The 23,789-nt window shown below is 35.7% G+C and overlaps 3 protein-coding genes across 4 annotated transcripts in view; 2 read left to right on the top strand and 1 right to left on the bottom strand.

The window, feature by feature from the left end:
- LOC125835105 (40S ribosomal protein S4-like) overlaps positions 1-23,789 on the bottom strand; it is a 254,483-nt gene that overhangs the window by 62,206 nt on the left and 168,488 nt on the right. The window lies entirely within an intron of this gene.
- Positions 4,752-12,115, top strand: LOC125835094 (ubiquitin-activating enzyme E1 1-like). Its single transcript, XM_049514221.1, is given in 8 exon segments — positions 4,752-4,958; positions 6,265-6,638; positions 6,859-6,927; positions 6,930-7,075; positions 8,798-9,592; positions 9,808-10,676; positions 10,770-11,205; positions 11,307-12,115. Coding segments are annotated over 7 exon segments (3,273 nt in total). The 5' UTR covers positions 4,752-4,958; positions 6,265-6,277; the 3' UTR covers positions 11,904-12,115.
- Positions 12,667-22,222, top strand: LOC125835103 (uncharacterized). Its single transcript, XM_049514236.1, has 12 exons — positions 12,667-12,726; positions 12,822-12,842; positions 12,931-13,031; positions 17,204-17,261; positions 17,379-17,422; positions 17,523-17,603; positions 18,320-18,390; positions 18,680-18,790; positions 19,555-19,637; positions 19,776-19,992; positions 20,906-20,989; positions 21,805-22,222. The coding sequence occupies exons 1-12, from the start codon at positions 12,705-12,707 to the stop codon at positions 21,872-21,874; spliced, it is 963 nt and encodes a 320-aa protein (XP_049370193.1). The 5' UTR covers positions 12,667-12,704; the 3' UTR covers positions 21,875-22,222.

Here is a 23,789-nt window from a genome sequence, read left to right as displayed (position 1 = left end):
GAGCGCACTATTCAGACCTTAGAAGATATGCTGAGGGATTGCGTGATTGATTTCAAAGGGAATTGGGATGATCACCTACCTCTCATTGAGTTTGCTTACAACAATAGTTACCACTCGAGCATCCAAATGGCTCCTTATGAAGCTCTTTATGGGAGAATATATAGATCTCCTATTGTAATATGGTTTAAAGTTGGTAAAGCAGGGTTGATAGGACCATATTTGGTTCATCAAGCTATGGAGAAGGTGAAAGTGATTCAAGAGAGGTTGAAAACGGTGTAGAGTCATCAGAAATCCTACACTGATGTTATGAGAAGGGAGCTAGAGTTTGAAGTAGATGATTGGGTATATCTAAAAGTTTCACCCATGAAGGGTGTTATGAGGTTTGGTAAGAAGGGGAAACTTAGTCCCCGATATATTGGACCTTATCGAATATCCAAGAGGATTGGCAATATAGCTTAAGAGTTGGAGCTACCCCAAGAGTTAGCAGCGGTTCATTCGGTATTTCACGTCTCCATGTTGAAGAAGCGCATGGGCGATCTTTCATTGATCATACCAACTGAAGATATTAGAATCAAGGATAGCTTATCTTATGAGGATATTCTTGTTTAGACTCTAGATCGCCAAGTTCACAAGTTGAGAAAAAAAGAGATAGCATCAGTCAAAGTCCTTTGTAGGAACCAATTTGTCGAAGAAGCTATTTGGGAAGCTGAGAAGGATATGAAGGAGAGATATCCACATCTCTTTGAATCCGGAGAAGTTCCGAATTAAGGTACTAATCTTTTCTTATTATTTATTTATAAGTTGGCATGCTGTTTTGCATTTGCTTGTGGGTGTTTGAACTGAATGTTGCATGTTACACCCTTAGCCTAGTAAGATAAATCTCATTCTAGGACGAATGTTCCCAAGGGGGAGATGTTGTAACATCTCGCAATTTGAAATAACTAGGAAGAAGCTAATAATTGGAAATAGTCATTTTTTGAAAGAATGAAAATCTGGAAATTTTGCTAAGTTAGAATAAGTTGAGTTTTGGCATACTTCAAACGTCTATAACTTGTAGCTCAGGATGAGTTAGAGGTACTTCCAGATATGGTAGGAAAGCTCTTGGATTGATCTTTCCAATGCCACTGAATTTGCACGATTCCGAGTTCGTATGAGTGAGTTATCCTCTTTGGAAGTTGGGTTGTTGGAATAAGGAAAGTCCAATCCGGATTTTGAAAGGGTGGTTTGGTCTTTTCGTTGCCTAATTATTTTATTTCGTTTTCGATAATTAAGTTAGGGTCTAATCAGAATTAGATCAGTTTACGCTTTTACCAAAATACACTAGGGCTTGGAGAAAAGAGAAAAGAAGAGGAGAAAGTAGAAGAGAAGCAAGATTCATCAAGATCATTGAGTTTAGCTTGTGGATTTCGTCGGGGGTGATCCCTACAAGGTGTGTGAGATCACATAGCATTAGGTTAGTTCACCCACGCGCCCAACTTGATTCAATTTCAGTAAAGTATATTCATTTGAAAGTAAATCCCTTGAATTCTTGATGAAGTTCGTTTGAATCCTTGTGGGTTGTGTTATTGGAGTTTTCTTGTGATTAATTCACGCTTTTAGTTGTGTTTTTGAGTGGAGTCTGATGTTATTTGAGGGTATAGATGATTCTAAGTGTTTGGGGAAAGAACCAATGGAGTTTAGATGGTTTAGAGCTGAAAATCGAAGAAGAAATTTCATCGGGCAAATCTGGGCAATGCCTCCGCGTCACGGACCTGCTCCCCAGATTTGAAAAAAATCATTACGTGGAGCGGAGTGGTCATCGGCCATTTTGCCTCAAAAGTTGTTTTCGAACCAAAAATTTAAATACTTCTTCGCGTCGCAGACCTACCCTCAAACAGTGATTTCTTGATATTTTCTCATGTTTAGCTATCTAAAATCATTTCTAAACATCATGAGATCTTTCCTATCACAAATCACAATCCTTGAATCCATAATTCAATTCAAGGAAAGTTAAGAGTCAAGTTAGAAGTTAAGAAGCAAGTTAAGAGAAGTTCTTTAAAGTTTTCAAAAAGTCTTTTCCAAACGTTTTAACTTTGTTTTAAGACTTAAAGTTCAAGTTGAGTAAAGATTAAAGTGTAAAGTTTAAAATATTTTCACATTCAAACAAGAAAGGAAATCTCAATTTTCAAAGTGCCTTCAGGCTAGTTTTCAGAAAAGAGTAATCGCTTTCTAAATGAAGCAAGAGAGGAAACTTTGATTTCCAAGATAGCCTTTGAGCTATGTTTTTGAGCACTAATCTCAAATCACAGAAAAAAGTATGTTTTAAACATAAGAGCTAATATCATTTTTTTTTTTGGAGTAATATTGAGCACCGATATGGGGGAGAGTTCAGACAACTCACCGCCTCCATAAACCATGTAGTCATCATGGGTAGAAAAGGGTCATACTTTTTAGATGATTCATTTAGTGCTTGTTAGCATAGATTAGTGGATCCACTTAGTAGTTCAAGTTCTATACCCCGGCAAGGTATAGGACGGCCCTGGCAGCGTGAGGCAAAACATTGTATCATCATAATAGCTCTTACGTGATGGTTGTCGGTTAGAGAAACTCCCACATAAGTAATTGTATTCTTATATACACAGTATATTGTATTTTTACATACATTTCAGAGTTATATGTATCTTTGCATACACACAGGATTGACATCATATTTTAAACAATTTTTCTTTATATTGCACTTGTTTTAAACTGCTTTATATTGAAATGAGTTTAGCTATGTTGAGTTGAGTTGAGCTATGTAAGATCTTTAGATTCTTTTCAAGCCTATATTGTGTTTAGCAATCCAACTCGCATACTCGTACATTCAATGTACTGATACCAGTTGACCTGCATCTTATTATGATACAGACACATGTAACTAGGATCGGCATCCAGCACATTGTTGATCCAGTGAGCACTCCAGAGTCAGTTGGTGAGCCTCCTTGCATTTCGGAGGACTTTTTTTTATTGCTTTCAGTTACTTTGTTAGTTCATTAGAATGTCGTGGGGTTTGTCCCGACATCCATCTCAGTTGTTTTAGAGGCTTCATAGAAAGTCGTATGTTAGTTCTTTAGTCTTTTCATTGTCATTTCATATGTTAAGACTTGAGTTGCCATTTTGGCCAAGTTGAATGTTTGACTTTTAAGCATTCTCAATATTTTATTATTCAAGTGAGTGTAGTGCTTTTGATCATTATAAATATGCATAGAGTCTTCTGCTGAGTTAAGTAAGTCAGGCCAAGGGTTCGCTTTGGGCCAACAATGGTTCTCGAGTGCTAGCTACGTTCGGGGTGTAGGCTCGGGGCGTGACATCATGCAAGCCAAAAAGGTGTACAAAATTACAAAAAAAATGAGTTCAATGGGTAATAGAACCTTAGTTTAGTTAAGGTGTGTCTTTGAAATTTGGGTCATAGTCTAGGGAGGCACTTCTACCTTTTCCCTAATTATATTTAGTAACAAGTTGATTTTATGATCTTCATTTTATCTTTAATAAAATGATTTATAACTACATAAATGACAAATATTTGTTACTTATTTTAAATCACAAGTTTCATAAATCTTTTTTCTTAGTTTTTACTCTTGCGCCAATAATAGTTATCTATTATACTTCCGTTGTCCCTAATTACTTATTCATTTTTCCTTTTTACTTGTTCATTTTGATAATTCAAGAAAGAACAATTTTATTTTATTTTACGTATTATACCCTCGATTAATTAATTCTGAAAAAGGTAAAATTTCTTGAAAATCTTAAATTTTTAATTCTTAAAATATAGGGGTAAAATGACAAACTCACTATATCAATCATTGTTTTCTTAATAGGTGTGTCAATTCAAAAGTGGACAAATAATTAGGGATATAGGAGTTAGTACTATTTTGGAATGTCCAATAACATTTGTCCACTTTATGAAAATAATTAATCATTTTACACTTAGTTCCTAATTTATCCTTTATCATTAATTATACTCATTCTTCTTTTAATTTTTTAAAGACATTATATTTATTATATTCAAATGGTTATTGTTTGCAACAAATTTTAAACATATGGAAAACAAATCAACCGCACAAATAAAATATGAAGAAACATAATTTTATTTATCAAGATTGCGGGTACAAATTTTGTTGATCCCTTGATTCTACTCTCTTAAGATTTATCCATGAGTCAAGGTCGTTTGTGGCGTATTTCTCAACCTAGGATGATTTGAACAAGGACCGTTAGTGACATATTTCTCAAATTAAGATGATTTGCGTTTGATCTCTTTATGAATATTTCATGAGTTTGTGGAATATTTGAGATATTCTAGATGCCTTTTGAAGGGAATATAGTTAGGCATGAACTAGGACTTATGATTGAGTAGCCTCCAAAAATTCTAATTATAATTAAACCCATAGAGTCTCAACTCAAATTGAACACGTTTTATAAAATCCTACAAAATGTCAATATTTATAATTATATAATAACATTATGATTCTATTTATAATTTCTTAAAATAGAAAATATATATAAAAAAGGAGAAATATATTAAATTAAACTAAATCACATAAATTTAAGACCAACAAAGTATACAGTACAGATAGATTAATTTTTAGTTTTTAAGATTTGGTAATAAACCTGTATAAGCGGTGATGCCTTAAATCATCACCATTTTAGTACTTTCTAGAACCAGTAAACACACACAAAATAAAAATTAAAAACAGTCAACCTTTTCTCTTTCCCCGTTGCAAAGAGAGATGCACGTAATGGAAACGCTACCCATTTTTTCTCTGTAAACCCCCCAAAATCTCTAAGCCGAGAAATTTTTTCTCTCACACACAAAATCCATAAATACCCCCTCACCTCTTCTGTATCGAAACTTCTTCTTCACTCTACACATGAAAATTCTTCTCCATAACTTCTCCATCTTTCCGATCACTCATCTTCACTCATATCTTCTCATTCAATCGGTAATTTTCTCTATCTCTGCTCTAAATTTTGCTATCACGATCTACTCAGATGTTGAATTTTGCTGTGGCGATTCACTGATATGTTGAATTTTGCTGTGGCGATTCACTGATATGTTGAATTTATGGCGATTCACTGTTGTTATCACGATTTAATGAGATTTAGTCGTCGTCGTCGTTCTATATAATCATACTTTTTTTTTTGGTTTTTTGCTTGTGCGAGCTGCCTTGATTGATATATGTATTTGGAATTAGTTGCAAACTGCGGTGTTTTATCTCTCTCGATCCATTGAGATGTTGAATTTTGCTGTGAGGAATTACTGAGATTTAGTCGTGATATTTTTTTGCTTGTTTGAGAGCTGCCTTGGTTGATATATGTATTTGGAAGTAGTTGCAAACTATGATATTTTCTCTCTTACGATCTACTGAGATTTAGTCGTCGTCGTACTATGTAATCATACTTTTTTTTTTGGATTGTGCGAGCTGCCTTGGTTGATATATGTATTCGGAACTAGTTGCAAACTACTTTATGTAATCTCTCACGATCCACTCAGATTAAGTTGTTCTATATGATCATACTTTTTTTTTTGCTTGTGGAATTAGTTGCAAACTGCGATATTTTTTCTCTCAGGATCCACATCGTTGTCCTGTGTAATCATATCTTAGTTGCGAACTTGATATTTTATTGGTCAGGATCCATTGAATTTGTGTGAGAAAAAACTTAAATAAGTCATGATTTTGTGTTTTCGGTACAAGCGACTTTGCTTGATATATGGTGTTTGGAATGTGGAATCAATTGCAACTGATAGTTTTATATATATTTGTTGTTGTCACGATCAACTGAGTTGTAAGAATATGCCTTTGTCTTTCAGTGCAAACTTCTTTGCTTGATATATTGTATTTGGAATAAATTACAAATGACATAAAGTAAATGGTAGTTTTAGGTATTATATTGTTATGATATATGGAATTATTGTGCTTTAAGTTTTTGCATTTCTTCTTTGCTTGATATACTGTACTTGGAATAAATTACAGATGACACAAAGTAAATGCTAGTGTTAGGTATTTATGATGTTATGATATATTGGATTATCGTGTTTTTTTACGTTTCTTCTTTGCTTGATATACTGTATCTGGAATAAGTTACAAAGGACACAAATTTATATACTATTGGTATAGTATTTATGTTGTTCTGATATTTCTGGTTATCCTGCATTGGATATATGCATTTCGTGTCTTTTGATTTTGCATTTTTGAGTTGTTTTCTGATTTTGGCTGTTTCAATGGGTGTTCGACGAGCGTTTAGCAGTTTGTTGCACTATATGCTTCCTAAAAAGAGACCGGCAGAAGGCGTGGTAGTTGAAGGTAACAGTAGCAGTTGTGATCCAGAAAGTGCTCTTAAAAAGCCTAGAATTAGTTGCGTGATTTCTTCTGGTACCAAAGAGAATACCAGTGGTTGCAGTAGTAACAAGATCGTAAGTAATAATACAAACGGTAACGCTAGCAGCAGTAGTGTTGGTGAACGGTCAGTGACTGAAATGGCTTTTGATGATGGAAATCCACATGATATTGATGAGGATCTCCACAGCAGACAGCTCGCCGTGTATGGCCGTGAAACTATGCGGCGGCTCTTTGCTTCTAATGTTCTTGTCTCGGGAATCCAAGGGCTTGGTGCTGAAATAGGTATTTGTTACTGTCTCTTTAAAAAGTGTAATGCAATATAAAGTTATACATAAGTTACATGTACTTGCACTTGTTAACCGGTGTTGCAATAGCAACAACTGTAGATTATATAAGATTGAATACTGGACCTTTTCAGGTGGGATCATGTCAATCAGGCTATTTTTGGTATTTTAGTGTTTCTTTGCATTTGTGTGATATATGTATTTCCATGTGATTGCAGCAAAGAATCTTATACTTGCTGGTGTAAAGTCTGTGACTCTGCATGATGAAGGACAAGTACAGTTGTGGGATTGTCGAGCAATTTTATTTTCTCAGAGAGTGATGTTGGTAAGAACAGAGCACTTGCTTCTGTTCAAAAGCTACAAGAGCTCAACAATGCTGTGGTTGTCTCAAGTTTGACGACAAAATTGACCAAAGAAAAGCTTTCTGATTTCCAGGTAAGGTGCTATCTTTGAGTTTAGCTTTTTTTCATGGAACAAGTTTGGTTGTTCAACGGAAACTATATGTTCTCACTGATGCGTGGTAACTCCTAAGAGATGTGATAGACCTTTGGAAGTTCTTTGGTGCAAATTAATAATATTGTCTTTGATTTATCAACCAAAAGTTAAAATGAAGTCCGAGATATGTATGCTGTTTTCGTGCAAAAGGTGGATGCTACTTGTCAAAAAAAAAGGTGTCTGCTGTCGTATATGTTTAAGATCTCATTGACCATATTTCTATTCCCGCCTGTCCCCAATGAATGGCCCTACTATCTTTAAACAATCTACTCCCTCCATTTCAAAGTATGTGGTGTTTTTAAATTCTTATTTTGTTTTAAAATAAGTGATGTTTCACAAAACCAAGAAGGCATTATGATGTTCTTCCAATTCTACCTTTATTTAAATAATAAAGAAAGTTCTACATAATCAAGAAACTATTAGAGAGCTACGTCTTTTTCAAGGTAGTTATTACTTGTAAGTTAGTAAAAATACATCTTACTTTTAGGAATGAGTAGTTTTCTTAAAGGGATGTGCCCTGGCTAAAAACACAACTTATTTAGGAATGAAGGGAGTAATTAAAAACTATTGGTACTAGCACATATGGATTTATTTAACTTGACATGTATTATGCATCTTGTAACTATTATTTTCGCATATACTTATTGGATAATATGAATACCATATTCATTGTTCAAACTTTCATCTTGGTCTCCTCATGAAAGTCATCCATCCAAATGAAGCTAGTTGGGATGGGAGGTATGTTTATCTAGTGAGTTATCAGGTCAAATTGTCCAACTAGACAATTATTCGCCTCTTGACATTGTATTGTGATGGATCTCTCTTTGAATTAATAGAAATAGTTGTCTGAATTATGTTCATCATTTCTCTTGGTGAGATGCCTCAAATTTTATGGATGTTGGTTATTGATCAAAACCAAGCTGATTCTTCGAACTTTTCTGAGAGGTGGAAATCATACACGATTGATGTCTGTAGACCCAATGTTTCGAATACAATATGGGAACAATTCAGGATAGTTTTTTTGTCCTTATGCTGGCCTGAGATGAATTTTACTTGAAGAAACATGGTCAGGGAGGATTCATATTAGCTGACCCCTACTTGTTTGGGGTTGACTATTAGTTTGTAATTGTAATTATAGAAGTGGATATGCTCACATCTTTCGATGTTGTGTTGATTTGCATATGCTCGTGTTGATCTGTACTTTAACTCTTAGTATGATTTTTGGCTGGTGCTGCCTGACTATCCAAATAGACTTGTGGATTTTGTGGTAGTATTTCTATATAAGGAGATATGACTTAGTCGGTAGAAACAAGTTCCTTCAACCAGAGAAATCTATATCTGTTGTGACTTTTGGGAATGTAGTGCGCACTTACTGTCTTAACTCTTAATCATACTAAATTCTTGCAATTTGTTCTTGTTGAGGGATATCAATTTGCTAAGATTTATAAGCATTTGGACTTTTGGGAATGTAGTGTGCATTTATTCACTACCTTAATCATGCCAAATTCTTGCAATTTTTCCTGTTGAAGAATATCAATTTGCTAAGTGTTTAATCTCCTGTTGCAAACTCATTTGAACTTTGGACTGCTAAGAAATTCCATTCTAACCGTCTGACTAGATAGTTTCCTGCCAAACACTGAACGGTATGTTGTTTTAATGCAGGCTGTGGTATTTACTAACACCAGCTTAGAGGACGCACTGGAATTCAATGACTACTGCCACAACCATCAACCCCCTATTGCATTTATCAGAACTGACGTGAGGGGTCTATTTGGTTATGTCTTCTGTGATTTTGGCCCTGAGTTCACAGTTTTTGATGTAGATGGTGAAGAACCTCATACGGGTATTATTGCATCAATTAGTAATGATAACCCTGCCCTAATTTCGTGTGTGGATGATGAAAGGCTTGAGTTTCAGGATGGGGACCTAGTTGTCTTTTCAGAAGTACAGGGCATGACAGAACTTAATGATGGCAAGCCAAGAAAAATTAGCAGTGCAAGACCTTATTCCTTTACCCTCGATGAAGACACAACGAACTTTGGTCCCTATGGGAGAGGTGGTATTGTTACTCAGGTGAAGCCACCCAAAATTTTGAACTTCAAGACACTGAGGGAAGCTATCATGGATCCTGGCGATTTTCTTCTTAGTGATTTTTCAAAGTTTGACCGCCCACCTCTGCTACATTTGGCATTCCAAGCATTAGACAAGTTCAGATCAGATTTGGCACGATTTCCTCTTGCTGGTTCAGAAGATGATGCTCAGAGGCTGATATCTATTGCCACCAATTTAAATGAAAGTAATGGGAATGTCAAACTGGACGATATAAACCCAAAACTTCTACAGCAGTTCTCTCATGGTGCACGTGCCGAACTTAATCCCATGGCTGCTATGTTTGGTGGTTTTGTCGGGCAGGAGGTTGTGAAGGCTTGCTCTGGGAAGTTTCATCCACTTTATCAGGTTACAAATGCTGTTACTGTCTTCTGTCGATTTCATTCTATTTAGTTCTTTTTTTTCAGAGGTCCTTCCCCATTCCCCCCCTTCCCCACACCAAAGATGGGGGTGGGGGAGGTATTACAGTGAGCAATTAGTTTTTATTTTTTTGATTTATGCATGAGGGTCTAAAGGACACTGACTTTATTTAGTCGTCGTTTTTTTGTTATATTTGTTTACAGTTCTTTTACTTTGACTCCCTGGAATCACTTCCAACTGAACCACTGGATCCTAGTGATTTAAAGCCATTAAATACTCGGTATGATGCCCAAATCTCAGTTTTTGGGCAGAAATTCCAGAAGAAACTAGAAGATGCCAAGGTGTTTTTGGTGGGATCTGGTGCCCTGGGTTGTGAGTTCCTGAAGAACTTGGCTTTAATGGGAGTTGCATGCACCGAGCAAGGGAAATTAACAGTGACTGATGATGATGTTATTGAGAAGAGTAATCTTAGTAGACAATTTCTCTTCCGTGATTGGAACATTGGCCAGGCAAAATCTACTGTTGCTGCTGCTGCTGCAACATCAATAAATCCCCAGCTCCGAGTTGAAGCTTTGCAGAACCGTGTGGGTCCTGAAACTGAAAATGTGTTTGATGACACTTTCTGGGAGAATCTTAGTGTGGTTATTAACGCACTTGACAATGTCAATGCAAGACTTTATGTCGATCAGAGATGCTTGTACTTTCAGAAGCCACTGCTTGAATCAGGGACCCTTGGTGCCAAATGTAACACTCAGATGGTGATTCCCCATCTGACTGAGAATTATGGTGCATCAAGAGATCCTCCAGAGAAACAAGCACCAATGTGCACTTTGCACTCCTTCCCACATAATATAGATCATTGTTTGACATGGGCACGATCCGAATTTGAGGGTTTACTTGAGAAAACACCAGCCGAAGTCAACGCTTATCTTTCTAATCCAAGTGAATACACATCTGCACAAACAAATGCTGGGGATGCTCAAGCCAGAGACAATTTGGAGCGTATTCTCGAGTGTCTAGATCGAGAAAGCTGTGAAACTTTTGAAGATTGCATTGCATGGGCACGTCTCAAGTAAGTACACTACCATTTTGCATTTGTCCTTTTGCATATAATAACATAGCGGTGTCTCTACTTCTGCTGTTTCTGACCTTTGTTCTTTTCCAGGTTTGAAGAATATTTTGCAAACCGAGTAAAACAATTGATTTTCACTTTCCCCGAGGATGCTGTGACCAGCTCTGGAGCCCCTTTTTGGTCAGCCCCCAAGCGCTTTCCTTGCCCCTTGCAGTTCTCTTCTACCGACCCAAGTCATCTCCATTTTATCATGGCTGCATCCATATTACGCGCTGAAACATTTGGTATACCTATTCCTGATTGGGTTAAGCACCCAAAGAAATTGAGTGAAGCGGTGCAAAAGGTTATGGTCCCATGTTTTCAACCTAGAAAAGATGCAAAAATTGTGACTGATGAGAAGGCAACCAGTCTCTCTTCATCAGCTTCTATAGATGATGCTGCTGTCATTGATGAACTTATATCAAAGCTGGAGTGCAGTAGGAAGAATTTACCACCAGGCTTCAGGATGAAACCTATTCAATTTGAGAAGGTCCCAATTTTGTGATGTTCCCCCTCCCTTAATACTCTAGTTAAAAATTTGCATGATACTCAGATGAATTTCTCGGTGACTGATGTTACATCTAATCGCAGGACGATGACACTAATTACCACATGGATCTTATAGCAGCACTTGCCAACATGAGAGCAAGGAACTACTGTATCCCTGAAGTTGACAAACTGAAAGCTAAGTTTATCGCGGGAAGGATCATTCCAGCAATTGCGACTACGACTGCGATGGCTACGGGTTTGGTTTGCCTTGAGCTGTATAAGGTTCTAGATGGCGGTCACAAACTGGAGGACTACCGGAACACGTTTGCGAACCTTGCTCTACCTCTTTTTTCCATAGCGGAGCCAGTACCACCCAAGGTCATCAAACATAATGACCTGAGCTGGACTGTTTGGGATAGGTGGGTCATCAAGGACAATCCTACACTGAGAGAACTAATCCAATGGCTTGCAGACAAAGGACTGAATGCGTACAGCATTTCATGTGGAAGCTGCCTGCTCTTTAACAGCATGTTCCCCCGGCACAAGGAACGAATGGACCAGAAAGTAGTAGATTTGGCAAGGGACGTGGCAAAGATGGAGATACCACCATACCGGCGGCACTTGGATGTTGTTGTTGCCTGTGATGACGACAATGACGAAGACGTTGATATTCCTCTGGTGTCTGTATACTTCCGTTGAATTTTCTTGTTAATCAATTCCAGTATTTGTTTAGAAGTTCAGGATCATACATCTTGTATGCACTATCCTCCAGTCCTCTATGTTCTAATAATATAAGATACACGGCAAGATTCTTTTCCATAGCAACTTTGATCCTTACTATGTCAATTGATGGTGCCTCGCTATATTTTGAACCTGATTTCGTGTTGTATGTATATTCTGCATTTTGTCAATTCTGTTACTTGTCAAGATATCACGAGAATGGCCTGAGAGGTGAGTGATCTTAAATTTCAATGTTGATGTGACTGAGAAGAAATGTTAAATGACTCACAGTCAATCGAAATTCAAAATAATGGATTGAATAGAAATGTGAACCCTAGTTATATGGCCAATAATGACATGATAGAACCTGTATTTTCAACTTGAATTTTAGTGAGCGCATAGACATAGCTATTTTTTATTTTTATGAATAATTTAAACTTTAAAATGAAAATTGTTTTTTGAAACTTTTTAGAATTAATTGAATTTTGAAAAATTATTCGATTCGATATTCAAACAATTTTATGAAATATTATTTGGCTAAACGAGCACACCTAGTTTTGTTAGAATAATAGCTCATGACTCCTTTGTTTGTGAACTTTGGACTAAATCTGTCCACTTTTAAAAAAATAAGGGATGTTTTACATTTAGTACTATACATAAGGGAAAAAACTGCTACTATACCCATACATAAGGGACTATCTCAGTCTCTTTTTCTCAAATTTCACAAAGCCAAAGACTTCTTAGAACTAATTTCTTCAGACGAAAACATCTTCAGCTGCCATGGCGACTGTACGAATGATCGGTAAAATCTTACTGCCTTCTGTTTTCCGGGTCAATTTATCGTAATCAGAAGTAATTTTTGATCTTCTATCTAATTATATTTTCTTATTTGAGCAGATATAGCCGTCAATTTCACTGGTAAGTAAGCAGCAAAATGCAATAAGTATTTCCAAGATTCATTTTTTTTGTGTTCATTCTATGTTTTGAAGAAACCCCAACAATTCAGATAGCATGTTCAAAGGGATATACAATGGAAAACAATATCATATGGGTGACATTCAAGCTGTGTTGAAAAGGGCGTGGAGTGCTGGTGTTGAAAGAATAATAGTAAAAACCCTTCAAACTTACTCTTTTATTTGTTATTTACTGGATTTGTTTGAATGGGGTTCGAGTCATAGAAGCAGCCACTAATGTTTGCTTGCATTAGGGTAGGTAGACGGTCTATATCACACCCTTCAGGGTGCAACCCTTTCCCGAACTCCTCTAATGCGGAGTGCTTAGTGTACCGAACTGCCCTTTTTGTTTGAATTCTGTTGCGGTTAAGAAGATGATACAATGTGGAGCTTTTTGAAGTATCTTACAATGCTTTTTAACAAGTTTTGGTTTTCTTCTATCTTGTTGTAAAGTTCCACATTTTATATCAAATCTGACTTACAATTCTGATGTGTTAAAAATCCAGATGATTCACCCCTTAAAGTACTAAAAGATGGACTACTCCATTGTAAAATCACGGTTCTTAAATTATTACAATAAGGTCGCGGGTTTGAGCTGTGGAACAGTTTTTTTTTTTAGAAATGGAAGGTAAGGCTGCGTAAAATAGACCCTTGTGGTTCGGCTTTTCACTGGACCCCATGCATAGCGGGAGCTTAGTGCACCGGGTTGCCCCTTAAGGAAAAGGGAAAAGAGGAGAATGTTTAACGCAATACATGATTGTTGGTATTTATGTTGTCGACCCTCGTTCTCTGTGTTTCGGTTAGTTTTGTTTCTTCAATCTTGACGTTGCATTGATATAGTTAGAAGAAATATATCTGTCAGTTTAACTGTTTATCCAAATGACTAATACCAAGTCCAAATAAACCTAATTGCTGTTTTGTAGTGATTTGGGTGATAAAGAATTTGTTCAATTAGCTTATACTAGTACCAAAAAGATCTCTTTTTTATTAATTACCGGACTTGTTCTACAGCAAGAACTAGAACTACTACTCAATAGTTGGAATCAATCAAATACTTGAAGATTAGGTTCTCTAGCAATAAGAGTTCTCTACATATCTTACTAGCACACAAACCAAGATACATCTATTTCTTCCACTTGTAACTGAAAAAATACCCTTGGAATGACCCTTCCAACTGATAGTGTCCCTTTTGTAGTGATCCAAAACAATGTTGCTTAGCATTTGAAAGAGACCTAACCTTTCCATTTCCCAATCATATATATCCCTTCTCAAACTCGAAGTCCAGCTTGTGATATACAGAATTCTGCAATTGTCCCATTGTGACGTGTTGATAGATAATAAAAAACCAAGAAGTGGTCTTTTAGTGGGATATGGCCCAACCATGCATCTTCCCATAATCTGATTTTCCTTCCATTTACAAGAGTAAACCCCATACTTGTCTCGAACTTGTTCCAAAGCCCTCTAATTTGTTCCCATACCCCGGTGCCATGAGGAATTATAAACTCTTTGGCGCGCCATGGATTGTCCAGAGAGAACTTTTCCAGTAAAATTCTCCTCCAAAGTGCATTATCCTCCATGTTAAATCTCCAATGCCACTTACCGCTTTCATTATTACATTTTTAATTCCTAGATTCCCCTTCCTTTTATCTTTGGTGACTGTTTTCCAGCTTACAAGACAAATAGGTTTCGCTAGTTCATTAGCTTGCCAAAAAAAAAATCTCTCCTTAATTTGTCCATGCGCTTCAACACTGAAGAAGGAGCTGAAAAAAGAGACACGGTATAGGTGGGTAGTGCGCCAAGAACACTGTTAATTATATTTTGATTCTATGTTAGCACCCTTTTAGTCTACCAATGGTCTACACATGGAAGATTTAAGGAAATTCGAAAGTAGATTTCTTCAGCTTATAAGTTATTTATTTTTTATTTCTGTCCAGCAGTGTTTGTAGTAGAGTATTACAGCTTTTTAGTTATTTATTTTTCCTATTTCTAGGTAGCAGTTGTTGCAGTAAGGAGGTTATTCCTCCACTTTCTCATTTCAGTTGTAATAGGAAGTTACTTCCTTGTTTTTAGATGGGTGGTTAATCCACTAGTGTTGTGTTTAGTGTTATTTGCATTCAATGAAATGATAAGCAGAAAATTAGTCAAGTTTTTGTGTCCTTCAAACTCAAGAGATTGCAGGTTCTCTCTTAACGAACCAGCACCATAGGTAGAAAAAAGAAAACTTCAGATTTTATATTGCAACGTCCCGTAACTAGATCCTTAACAAGGGACCATAACAACTTGGTATCAGAGACAGGAGTTATGGGAGACCAAATTCAACATCAACTAGCAGAATTAGTGAATTTGTTTCAAGAAGAACGTGCAGCCAATTTAGCCAGACATGAAGCAACAAATGCTCGCTTGGATGCACTCACACAGGATTTAGTAAATTCTAAGGTCGATTCTGATTCAACTGAACATATCAGTTAGAATCGTGGTTGGAAGGGGAAAAATAGAGTCGTTGGAGGGTCAGGATCAGAAGCAGGAGGAAGTTTCATCATTCCTCGACATGCAAAACTCGATTTCCCACGATTTAATGGCCAAGAGGACCCTTTGGGATGGTTGAACATATGTGAACACTTCTTTCGACACCAACAAACTCTGAAAGAAGAAAAAGTTGGACTTGCTTTTTTTCATTTGGAGGGCAATGCACAACTTTGGTTTCTGCAATTAGAGACAGATCTGCCTCAACTGTCTTGGGATGACTTCAAACGTCATTGTAACCTTCGTTTTGGGCCACCAATCAGAAGTCAGAAATTGGGAGAATTGTCTAAGTTATGCCAGATTGGGTCTGTGGCAGATTACCAAGAAACATTTGAGCAGTTAATTTCGCGGGCTGGTACACTTGCGCAGTCACAAAAAATTGAACTTTATATCAACGGTGGTTTTACTGATTATATAGCAATTGAGGTTGAGTTGCATAATCCTCCAGATTTGTCTACGGCGATGAGTTTATCCCGACTTTATGAACGCAAGGAACAACCCATTTGTTTGCAAGTGTTAGATGCTTGCAAATCAAAGACAGCAGATTTCTCACCTCAACATGTCAAATTTGTGAAGAAACTGACCAGACCTGAAATGGAGGAAAGGCGACTTAAGGGGCTTTGTTTCAACTGCAAGAAGTTATTTTGGATTGACTCTATATACGATGAGGAAGAATTTGTTGGAAAAGGGGGAAATACTAATACTTTCCACACTTAGCGCTTGAGGGCAAGCGTGATCTGAAGAGGGGAGTAATGTTAGCACCCTTTTAGTCTACCAATGGTCTACACATGGAAGATTTAAGGAAATTCGAAAGTAGATTTCTGTCCAGCAGTCTTTGTAGTAGAGTATTACAGCTTTTTCTGTCCAGCAGTCTTTGTAGTAGAGTATTACAGCTTTTTAGTTATTTATTTTTCCTATTTCTAGGTAGCAGTTGCTGCAGTAAGTTGCAGTAAGGAGGTTATTCCTCCACTTTCTCATATCAGTTGTAATAGGAAGTTACTTCCTTGTTTTTAGATGGGTGGCTAATCCACTAGTGTTGTATTTAGTGTTATTTGCATTCAATGAAATGATAAGCAGAAAATTAGTCAAGTTTTTGAGTACTTTAAACTCAAGAGATTGCAGGTTCTCTCTTAACGAACCATCACCATAGGTAGAAAAAAGAAAACTTCAGATTTATATTGCAACGTCCCGTAACTAGATCCTTAACAAGGGACCATAACATTCTCCCACCCAAGGAGAGATATTGTCTCATCCAATTTGCCCACCTCTTTTCCATCTTATCAAGGACGTCATTCCAAATTGTCACCGATTGTGTTTGTCTCCCAATAGTAAACCCAAATATTTTTTATGCTAAGTCTGCATGCTTCTAACAGATTGTAGCTCTTTTGATATAATTACCTTCATGTGATTCTAGGCCTACCTTGTCCTCCTTCAATCACCATGGTTTCACATCTATGCATCACTCTGTCTGGAGGTTGACGTAGGACATGACTAAACTATCTCAAGTGACCTTCCGTCATTTTATCCTCTATGTGTGCTACATATACCTTCTACATGAAGTGATCATTCTTATCTTGTCGAATCTGGTATGATCGCACATCCATATCAGCATTTTCATTTTTGCAACACTCACCTTATGGATATGTTGGACCTTGGAGGCTCAACATTCACGCCGATTAACAATTCTTAAAAAAAAAATCATTCAACTCCCATAGTTTACATTTATGGTCTTACAGCCATTCTATGAACTTGCCTTTCACTTGTTCTACTGAAGATCATAATTTGGTTAGGTTTTCCTTCCAGGTAACTGGTGGCTCTCTTGAAGAATCAAAGGAAGCTCTTGCCATTGCTGAAACAGATGGTTGTCCATATGTCTTTATTTAGCTGATTTACTCTGACTAATGTTATTTGTTTGCAGCTAGTTGGCTTCTCAAATATATTGGCACGTCTGACCTTGAGAACTAACTCTTTTTTGCAGCAAGACTTTTCTGTACTGTGGGAGTGCACCCGACAAGATGCAAAGTGGGTTTCACTCTTGTTGTTTTGTAATGTCCTACAGAAAAAAACCTACCCATTCATATATGTTGGATGCTTTGTCATTTTCTTCTTCGTTCTCAATCAGGAATTTGAAGACAGTGGGGATCCAGAAAAGCATTTGCAGGATCTTTTGACATTGGCTAAAGAGGGAAAAGAAAAAGGAAAAGTATGTTCAATTTTTCTGTATATAAGGTTATGGATTTATTGAACCTACACCTTCTTAGTAAATGCCCTGTTCAAATTAGCAACTTTTGAAAAACTTTAATACTATACTTCTTAATGTGTGAACTACGGGCAGTTTAAGCTCCTGGGTTAACTGATCTTATGTTTCAATTGCTCCAAACTTTTTCGAAAAGGATTTGTTCCTATAATGACATTAGTATATCCAAAAGAATACTGAATCATTTGCACACTTTTTAAGATGTGATATTTTTAGCAATTTAAGCTCGTCCTTTAACTGCTTTGAGGTTTCAGTGCCTCCAAATCAAGGGACGAAAAAAAATTGCCCCAAAATGAGCTTAGAAGATTTTAAGAATTTTACAAGCTCTAACATTTCGAGATCTACTTTTTGGGCTAACTTCCTACATTGTGCTAGGAAGACGGCAAATAAACATTGGACGCTGTAAGTAGTTTGTAATGACAAAAGATTTGTTCATAAGATGCACATTTGTAATGCATTCTAATGATATAGCAAGTCGCCCATCATGTGATTCATTCCTTTTCTCTCGTGAATATACACTTCTGCATAAATCTTTTCTTTATTGGCTGGCAAGTTTTTTGGAGCTATTTTAATTGTGACTATATATCCTTGGTGCCTAAAAAATAACTATAGTTTATCTTCATTTACTTGCTTTGCTAACGACAAAATTCATTTCAAACAAGGTGGTTGCGATTGGCGAATGTGGGTTGGACTATGATAGACTTCACTTTTGTCCATCTGATATTCAGAAAAAGTATGTATCTGCTTCAAATCACCCACCCCTATGAGTTCTTCCTTCACAATTTACAACACTCTTGCTCTCTCACATCCCCCAAGCAAAAGCAAGTGGCGAAGCTGCGTTGCTCAATTCCCGCACCACTCCCCACCCCCAAAAAAAACCCTGTTTTTGGTGACATTTTCTCCGAAGGAGTTACTTCTTCCTCAACTTGTAGCCTAGGCGCACCTTTTGGTGACTATTGTTTTGTAGACTTACCTTGTTTCCACTTTGCTGATGTGCTCTTGCTTTCTATTTTGAAATATAGGTACTTTGAAAAACAGTTTGAGTTGGCATATACAATGAAGCTGCCAATGTTTCTTCACATGCGAGCAGCTTCTCAGGATTTCTGCGACATTCTTCAACGAAATAAGGATCGGTAATTTTTTGTACTTGTTGGAGATGACGCAAAATGGCTCAGCTTTAATTTTCACCTTGTAATCCTCAGAAGACTTGCAGAAAGATCAGGTTAATTAATCTAAAATCTTGTAGTCCTTAGGTTTTCCATAAGTCAGCTTAAAGGGGGGAAGAATTAATAAACCTCCAGTATCTCATGATTTCACAACTGTATGTCTGACACCTATATCTCACTGCTTTTGGGATGAAGCCGAACGCCCATTACTAGAAGGCTACCATGTATGTGGGTTCAGGGAAAAGCGAATGTAGACAGCGTTACCTCCTCATGTCAGAGTTTGTTATTGGGCCAGCCTATGCCGAGATTTGCTATTGCAAGAACAATGTAAAACCTCAAATGCTGTTTGACTGGATAATTTGTCTTATGGAGTGGAGATAGTACCATAGTCTTGTTTTGTTTGATTAAGATATATTAAACAACATTATCATGGTTCAAGTTTATTTGATTCATTGTTGCAGCTTTATATAAATCAGTGCTATCAAAAGCCCTAAGGTCTGTTGGGGCTTTAAGTGTAAACCGCAAATAAAGTGTGGGAATTGATTATAAAAAGGCGCCAAGGGAGACTATATTTTTAGTTCAAGACTAATAATTATAAGCATGAATGACACTGAAGCGCACATTAAGCGACGTGAAGCGCTCAATACGTTTTGGCCCTGCTTCAGGGCTTAAGCATGCCTTTGACAACACTGGTATAAATGGCATTCTGATAAACCAGTTGTGTTGAACAGGTTTGTTGCTGGCGTTGCACACTCTTTCACTGGAAGTGCTGAAGATTGTGATAAACTTCTTTCGTTTAGTAATGTTCTTATAGGTGAAATCTCCGGTTCATTGTATTCTATCTTTTCAATTTAGAAGCTGTCATGCTCATGTGTTTTCCATGAGATAAAATTGCTCAACCCTGATTTACTTGGATCTGTTTATGTCTCTTGATTTGAACAACTTATATTAGGAATAAATGGTTGCTCTCTCAAGACAGCTGAGAACCTTGAAGTTGTGAAGGGTATACCTGTTGAGCGAATGATGATTGAAACAGATTCACCATACTGTGATATTAAGAATACACATGCTGGGATAAGGTATGTGAAATCCTCATGGCCTTCAAAGAAAAAGGATAAGCATGATCAAGAATGCCTTGTCAAAGGTCGCAATGAGCCTTGCTTAGTTCGGTGAGTGTCATAGTATTCTTATTGCTAGTTATATGATTCTTTTTCCATTTCTAATAGACATCAATTCAAATTTTGTTCCTGAGATTGAAGTTGATTGAACATGAAAGCTACTACTTGTCAACTTCCATGTATTTCTAAATTAGATATTCTTTATAGGATACCAGTGTTCTGTATCTTTCCTTCTTTTATCCCTTAAATACACTTTTATATATTAAAGATTTACTTTCAATACTTATTTAATCAAAAAAGTAATTTTAGAGTCGGGAAAGGATACAAACTTGGACAAACTCATTCTAAGTAGAGCTGGAAAGGAGAATATCTGAGATGTGGATGGAAGCAGAGAAGGGGTAGAGAACTATCCTTGCAACACATTCCCTCTGAACTTCAAATTGGCAAGTGCCACAGTCCAAAAATAAATAAACTAAAAACCAAAAAAATATACAAAAAGAGAGAAAACTCAAAGATTATGTGTGAAAAGTGTTAACTATTCGATCTGGGACTTGAGCTTTCTTGAAATTTGTCTTTCTATTTATGATCTGTCAACACGAGTGCTTCCAATATTGTCGGGCCTATTTCGAACTTTCTGATCTTACTAGTTACTAGAATAAGTGGTTGTTTGCTTCAACAATGAGGTGTGGTTTGGGGTTGTAGGGTTTGAATTTGAACTTAGAGACAAGTCTGATGCATTCTTTGGTAATTCCTTTATCATCCCATGAATAAAAGCGAAGTACCAGCTTATCCCCCTTTTACTTTGTTCCGGATGCTTTTAGTTCTCTCTAGATTGCGTCTGTTGTGAGATATTTTCCCATTACTTGTGCCTTGGCAATATAGCCGTACTACTAGCTGCATATGATTCTCTGTATCTCGAGTTTGATCTTGATTTCTTGAAAAATATCAACTCTCTTCTTCCCAGGCAAGTGCTTGAAGTTGTTGCAGGCACTAAAGGTATCGCTGACATAGACCAACTGAGCCAGACACTGTACCATAATACGTGCAGGTGATTATAATGTCTCCTCTTTTTCACATCTCTATACTTGTACGGCAAGAAAATAGATGGGTTTCTTATACTAAAGACATGCTAAACAATTGGAAAATGAGGGTTAATTTTCATTTCCTAAGACACAACTTGGACGCCTTTCAAGGTATTCCCATTCTTCTTACTTTTGGTGCCAAGAATGCTTTCTTATAGTAGGATTTGAAAATTTTGGTTCTTTTTAGCCAAGGGATTATCTCAGTAAACCAAAATTTTGGGATTATCTCAGTAACCCAAGTTTTTGGTTCTTTTTAGGCATCTCAGAAATTATTGATTCCTGGGGAGAGAGCCTGGCAGTTTTCTGCTTGCACTTCCATGTCTAAGCAATTTCTTTTACATAATGTTCTTGAGTCAAAAAAGTATTGGGATGAAGTGATTAGGCAGGATATGGCGCAATTTAGCTATACGAGGATATGATAATTGATAGGAGGGTGTGGAGGTTGAGAATTAGGGTAGAGTGTTAGTAAGGTAGTCGGACATATTTCTTTTCCTTTCACTTGTGTAAGATTATTCTTATTTCTTGTTATTTTAAGATTTCTTACTGCATGTTCCTTTAGCCTTCGTTATCTTATTACTTTTCTTTTTTAACATTCTTTGAGTCGAGGGTCTATCAAAAACAACCTCTCTACCTTCTCAAGGTAGGGGTAAAGTCTGAGTGCACTCTACTCCCCCCTAACCCCACATGTGGGATTCTATAATACTGGGTTTGTTGTTGTTGTAATGTTCTTGAGTCACTCATGAAGATTTGAGCTCATTCACGTGACCGTGAACGTTTTCAGGGTTTTCTTTCCACATGATTTGGATTCGGCAGCAGAAGCCCTTCTTGCTAGTGGTAGGGAAGATCTATGAAGTTGCTGCACTCTGCTAGTCTTTCATAGTGTATGAGAAACAAACAAAACGCAACTTTTTAGGATGAGAATTATGTTGGTTTTAATTTTTTAAGATAAATGCATTCTGTTCAATGAAGAAAACACAGATTTAAAGAAAGTTATTGGATTCGGTTGAACTTATATCAGGACTTCTAGGTCCACTCTTGACAACAACAACAATGCATTATTTTCTTATAGTTATTTATAATGAAGCTAATGATGAAATCGAACATGTTTCTTTATATATTATATTGTTAGAAGTTTCATGTAATAACCTCTAATTTGCTATTTTGCAAAATTGTGTTAGCAAGACATTGATTTTTCAGCATACTTGTTGTAAAATATATGGCAACTGTTGCTAAGTAGGTGTTTTGAACATGAATTTGAAATTATGCTTTTGTAGGTGTTTGAACATGAATTTGAAAATTATTTGTTTTGAAAAAGTAAAATATATTTTTACGAATCTATCTATATAACAAATACCTTGAAAAAGATATAGTTCTTTATTACTCTCTTCGTTTCAAATTAAGTGGTGTTTTAAGTTTTGAACACACCCCTTATTTAAGGCATCTTCAACCCTATCATTATTTTACTCATCAAATATAGAGTTCTTTATTTTTATTCTCTCTACTCAATATTATATTATTATATTTTTATTTCATTCTTACTTTCTTATTTCTTTATATAAATTCTTTCTCTCTTTTTTTTTTCTCCAAATAATCAATTTATATAATTTTAATGTAATATAAATTTTTTTTGAATTCTCTATTTAATATAAAATTATATATTATTCTAAATTTCCAATTAACATAAATTGCAAGCAAATATTATATAATATACAAATTAATAGATATAAATTGCAAGCAAAATTGTTGTGATAAAATTATTGTGTTACATGTCATATTGTTATCTTCTATTTAAATTATTATGTTACGTATTGTATTTTTAAATTAATTTTCATCTTATCATTTTAATTTTGTGCATTTTTCATAGTGAAAATTAATAATATTAATATCAAATTATATAAAAGTGATGAAAATTTAATTTGAAATAATATTAATTCGGGATGAAAGTAGCAAATATTAAATAATATATTTTTTTAAAATGTAATATTACATTTAAAAAAGAATTATGAATATTAGAGATTTAATTAATGGTCTTGTGTGAAAAATAATATGTTGATTACAAAATAATAGAAATAATAAAATTATCAAAAAAATAAAATAGAGATTGTGAATAGTAGTTCTCTAAATTTGGAGAACTGTTATTCATCTCTATATAAACGGAGGATAGAGAGTGAATTAAAGTCTAGTTGGAGAACCCATTCTCTATTTTACTCTTCAAATATAGAGAATGGGTGTACAATAGAGGTGAGTTGGAACTCGTCTGAGTAAACTACTCAGTTTTGAAAAAGAAGAAGACGTGTTTTTACTAATTATTCTTAATAAATACATTGAAAAAATACAGCTCCTTAATAGTTTCTTGTTTATGTAAAACTCTCTTTATTTAAATAAAAATAAAAATTGGCAGAGCAATATTAATTCTTTCTATATTACTTATTTTGAAACGGAAGAAAGTAGTTTCTTGATTATATAAAATTCATTTATTTAATTAAAGACAAAACACCACTTTTTAATTTGAAATAAAATGGAAAGACATAATGCATAAAATGTTTTTTAACTTGGTTTTGACTAACATCTATGCTTTTTGATTTTGAATGAACATAAATAAATATTTTAACTTGTATAATATTAAACAAGTAAACACACATATTTTACGTGATATAATACACATAAAATTTCATGTAGCCTTACTAATTCATATAGGAGCGTTTATATATCAAGCATATAACCTGCAATATTCAAATGTGTATTTATTCAAGTTTTAAATAGTTA

The sequence above is a fragment of the Solanum verrucosum genome, unplaced genomic scaffold, assembly GCF_900185275.1.
Source record: "Solanum verrucosum unplaced genomic scaffold, falcon-dt-bn FXZP01000220.1, whole genome shotgun sequence".
Taxonomy (NCBI): Eukaryota; Viridiplantae; Streptophyta; class Magnoliopsida; order Solanales; family Solanaceae; genus Solanum; species Solanum verrucosum.
The sequence above is the reverse complement of the archived record's forward strand: the minus strand, read 5'-3'. Positions and strand labels throughout refer to the sequence as shown.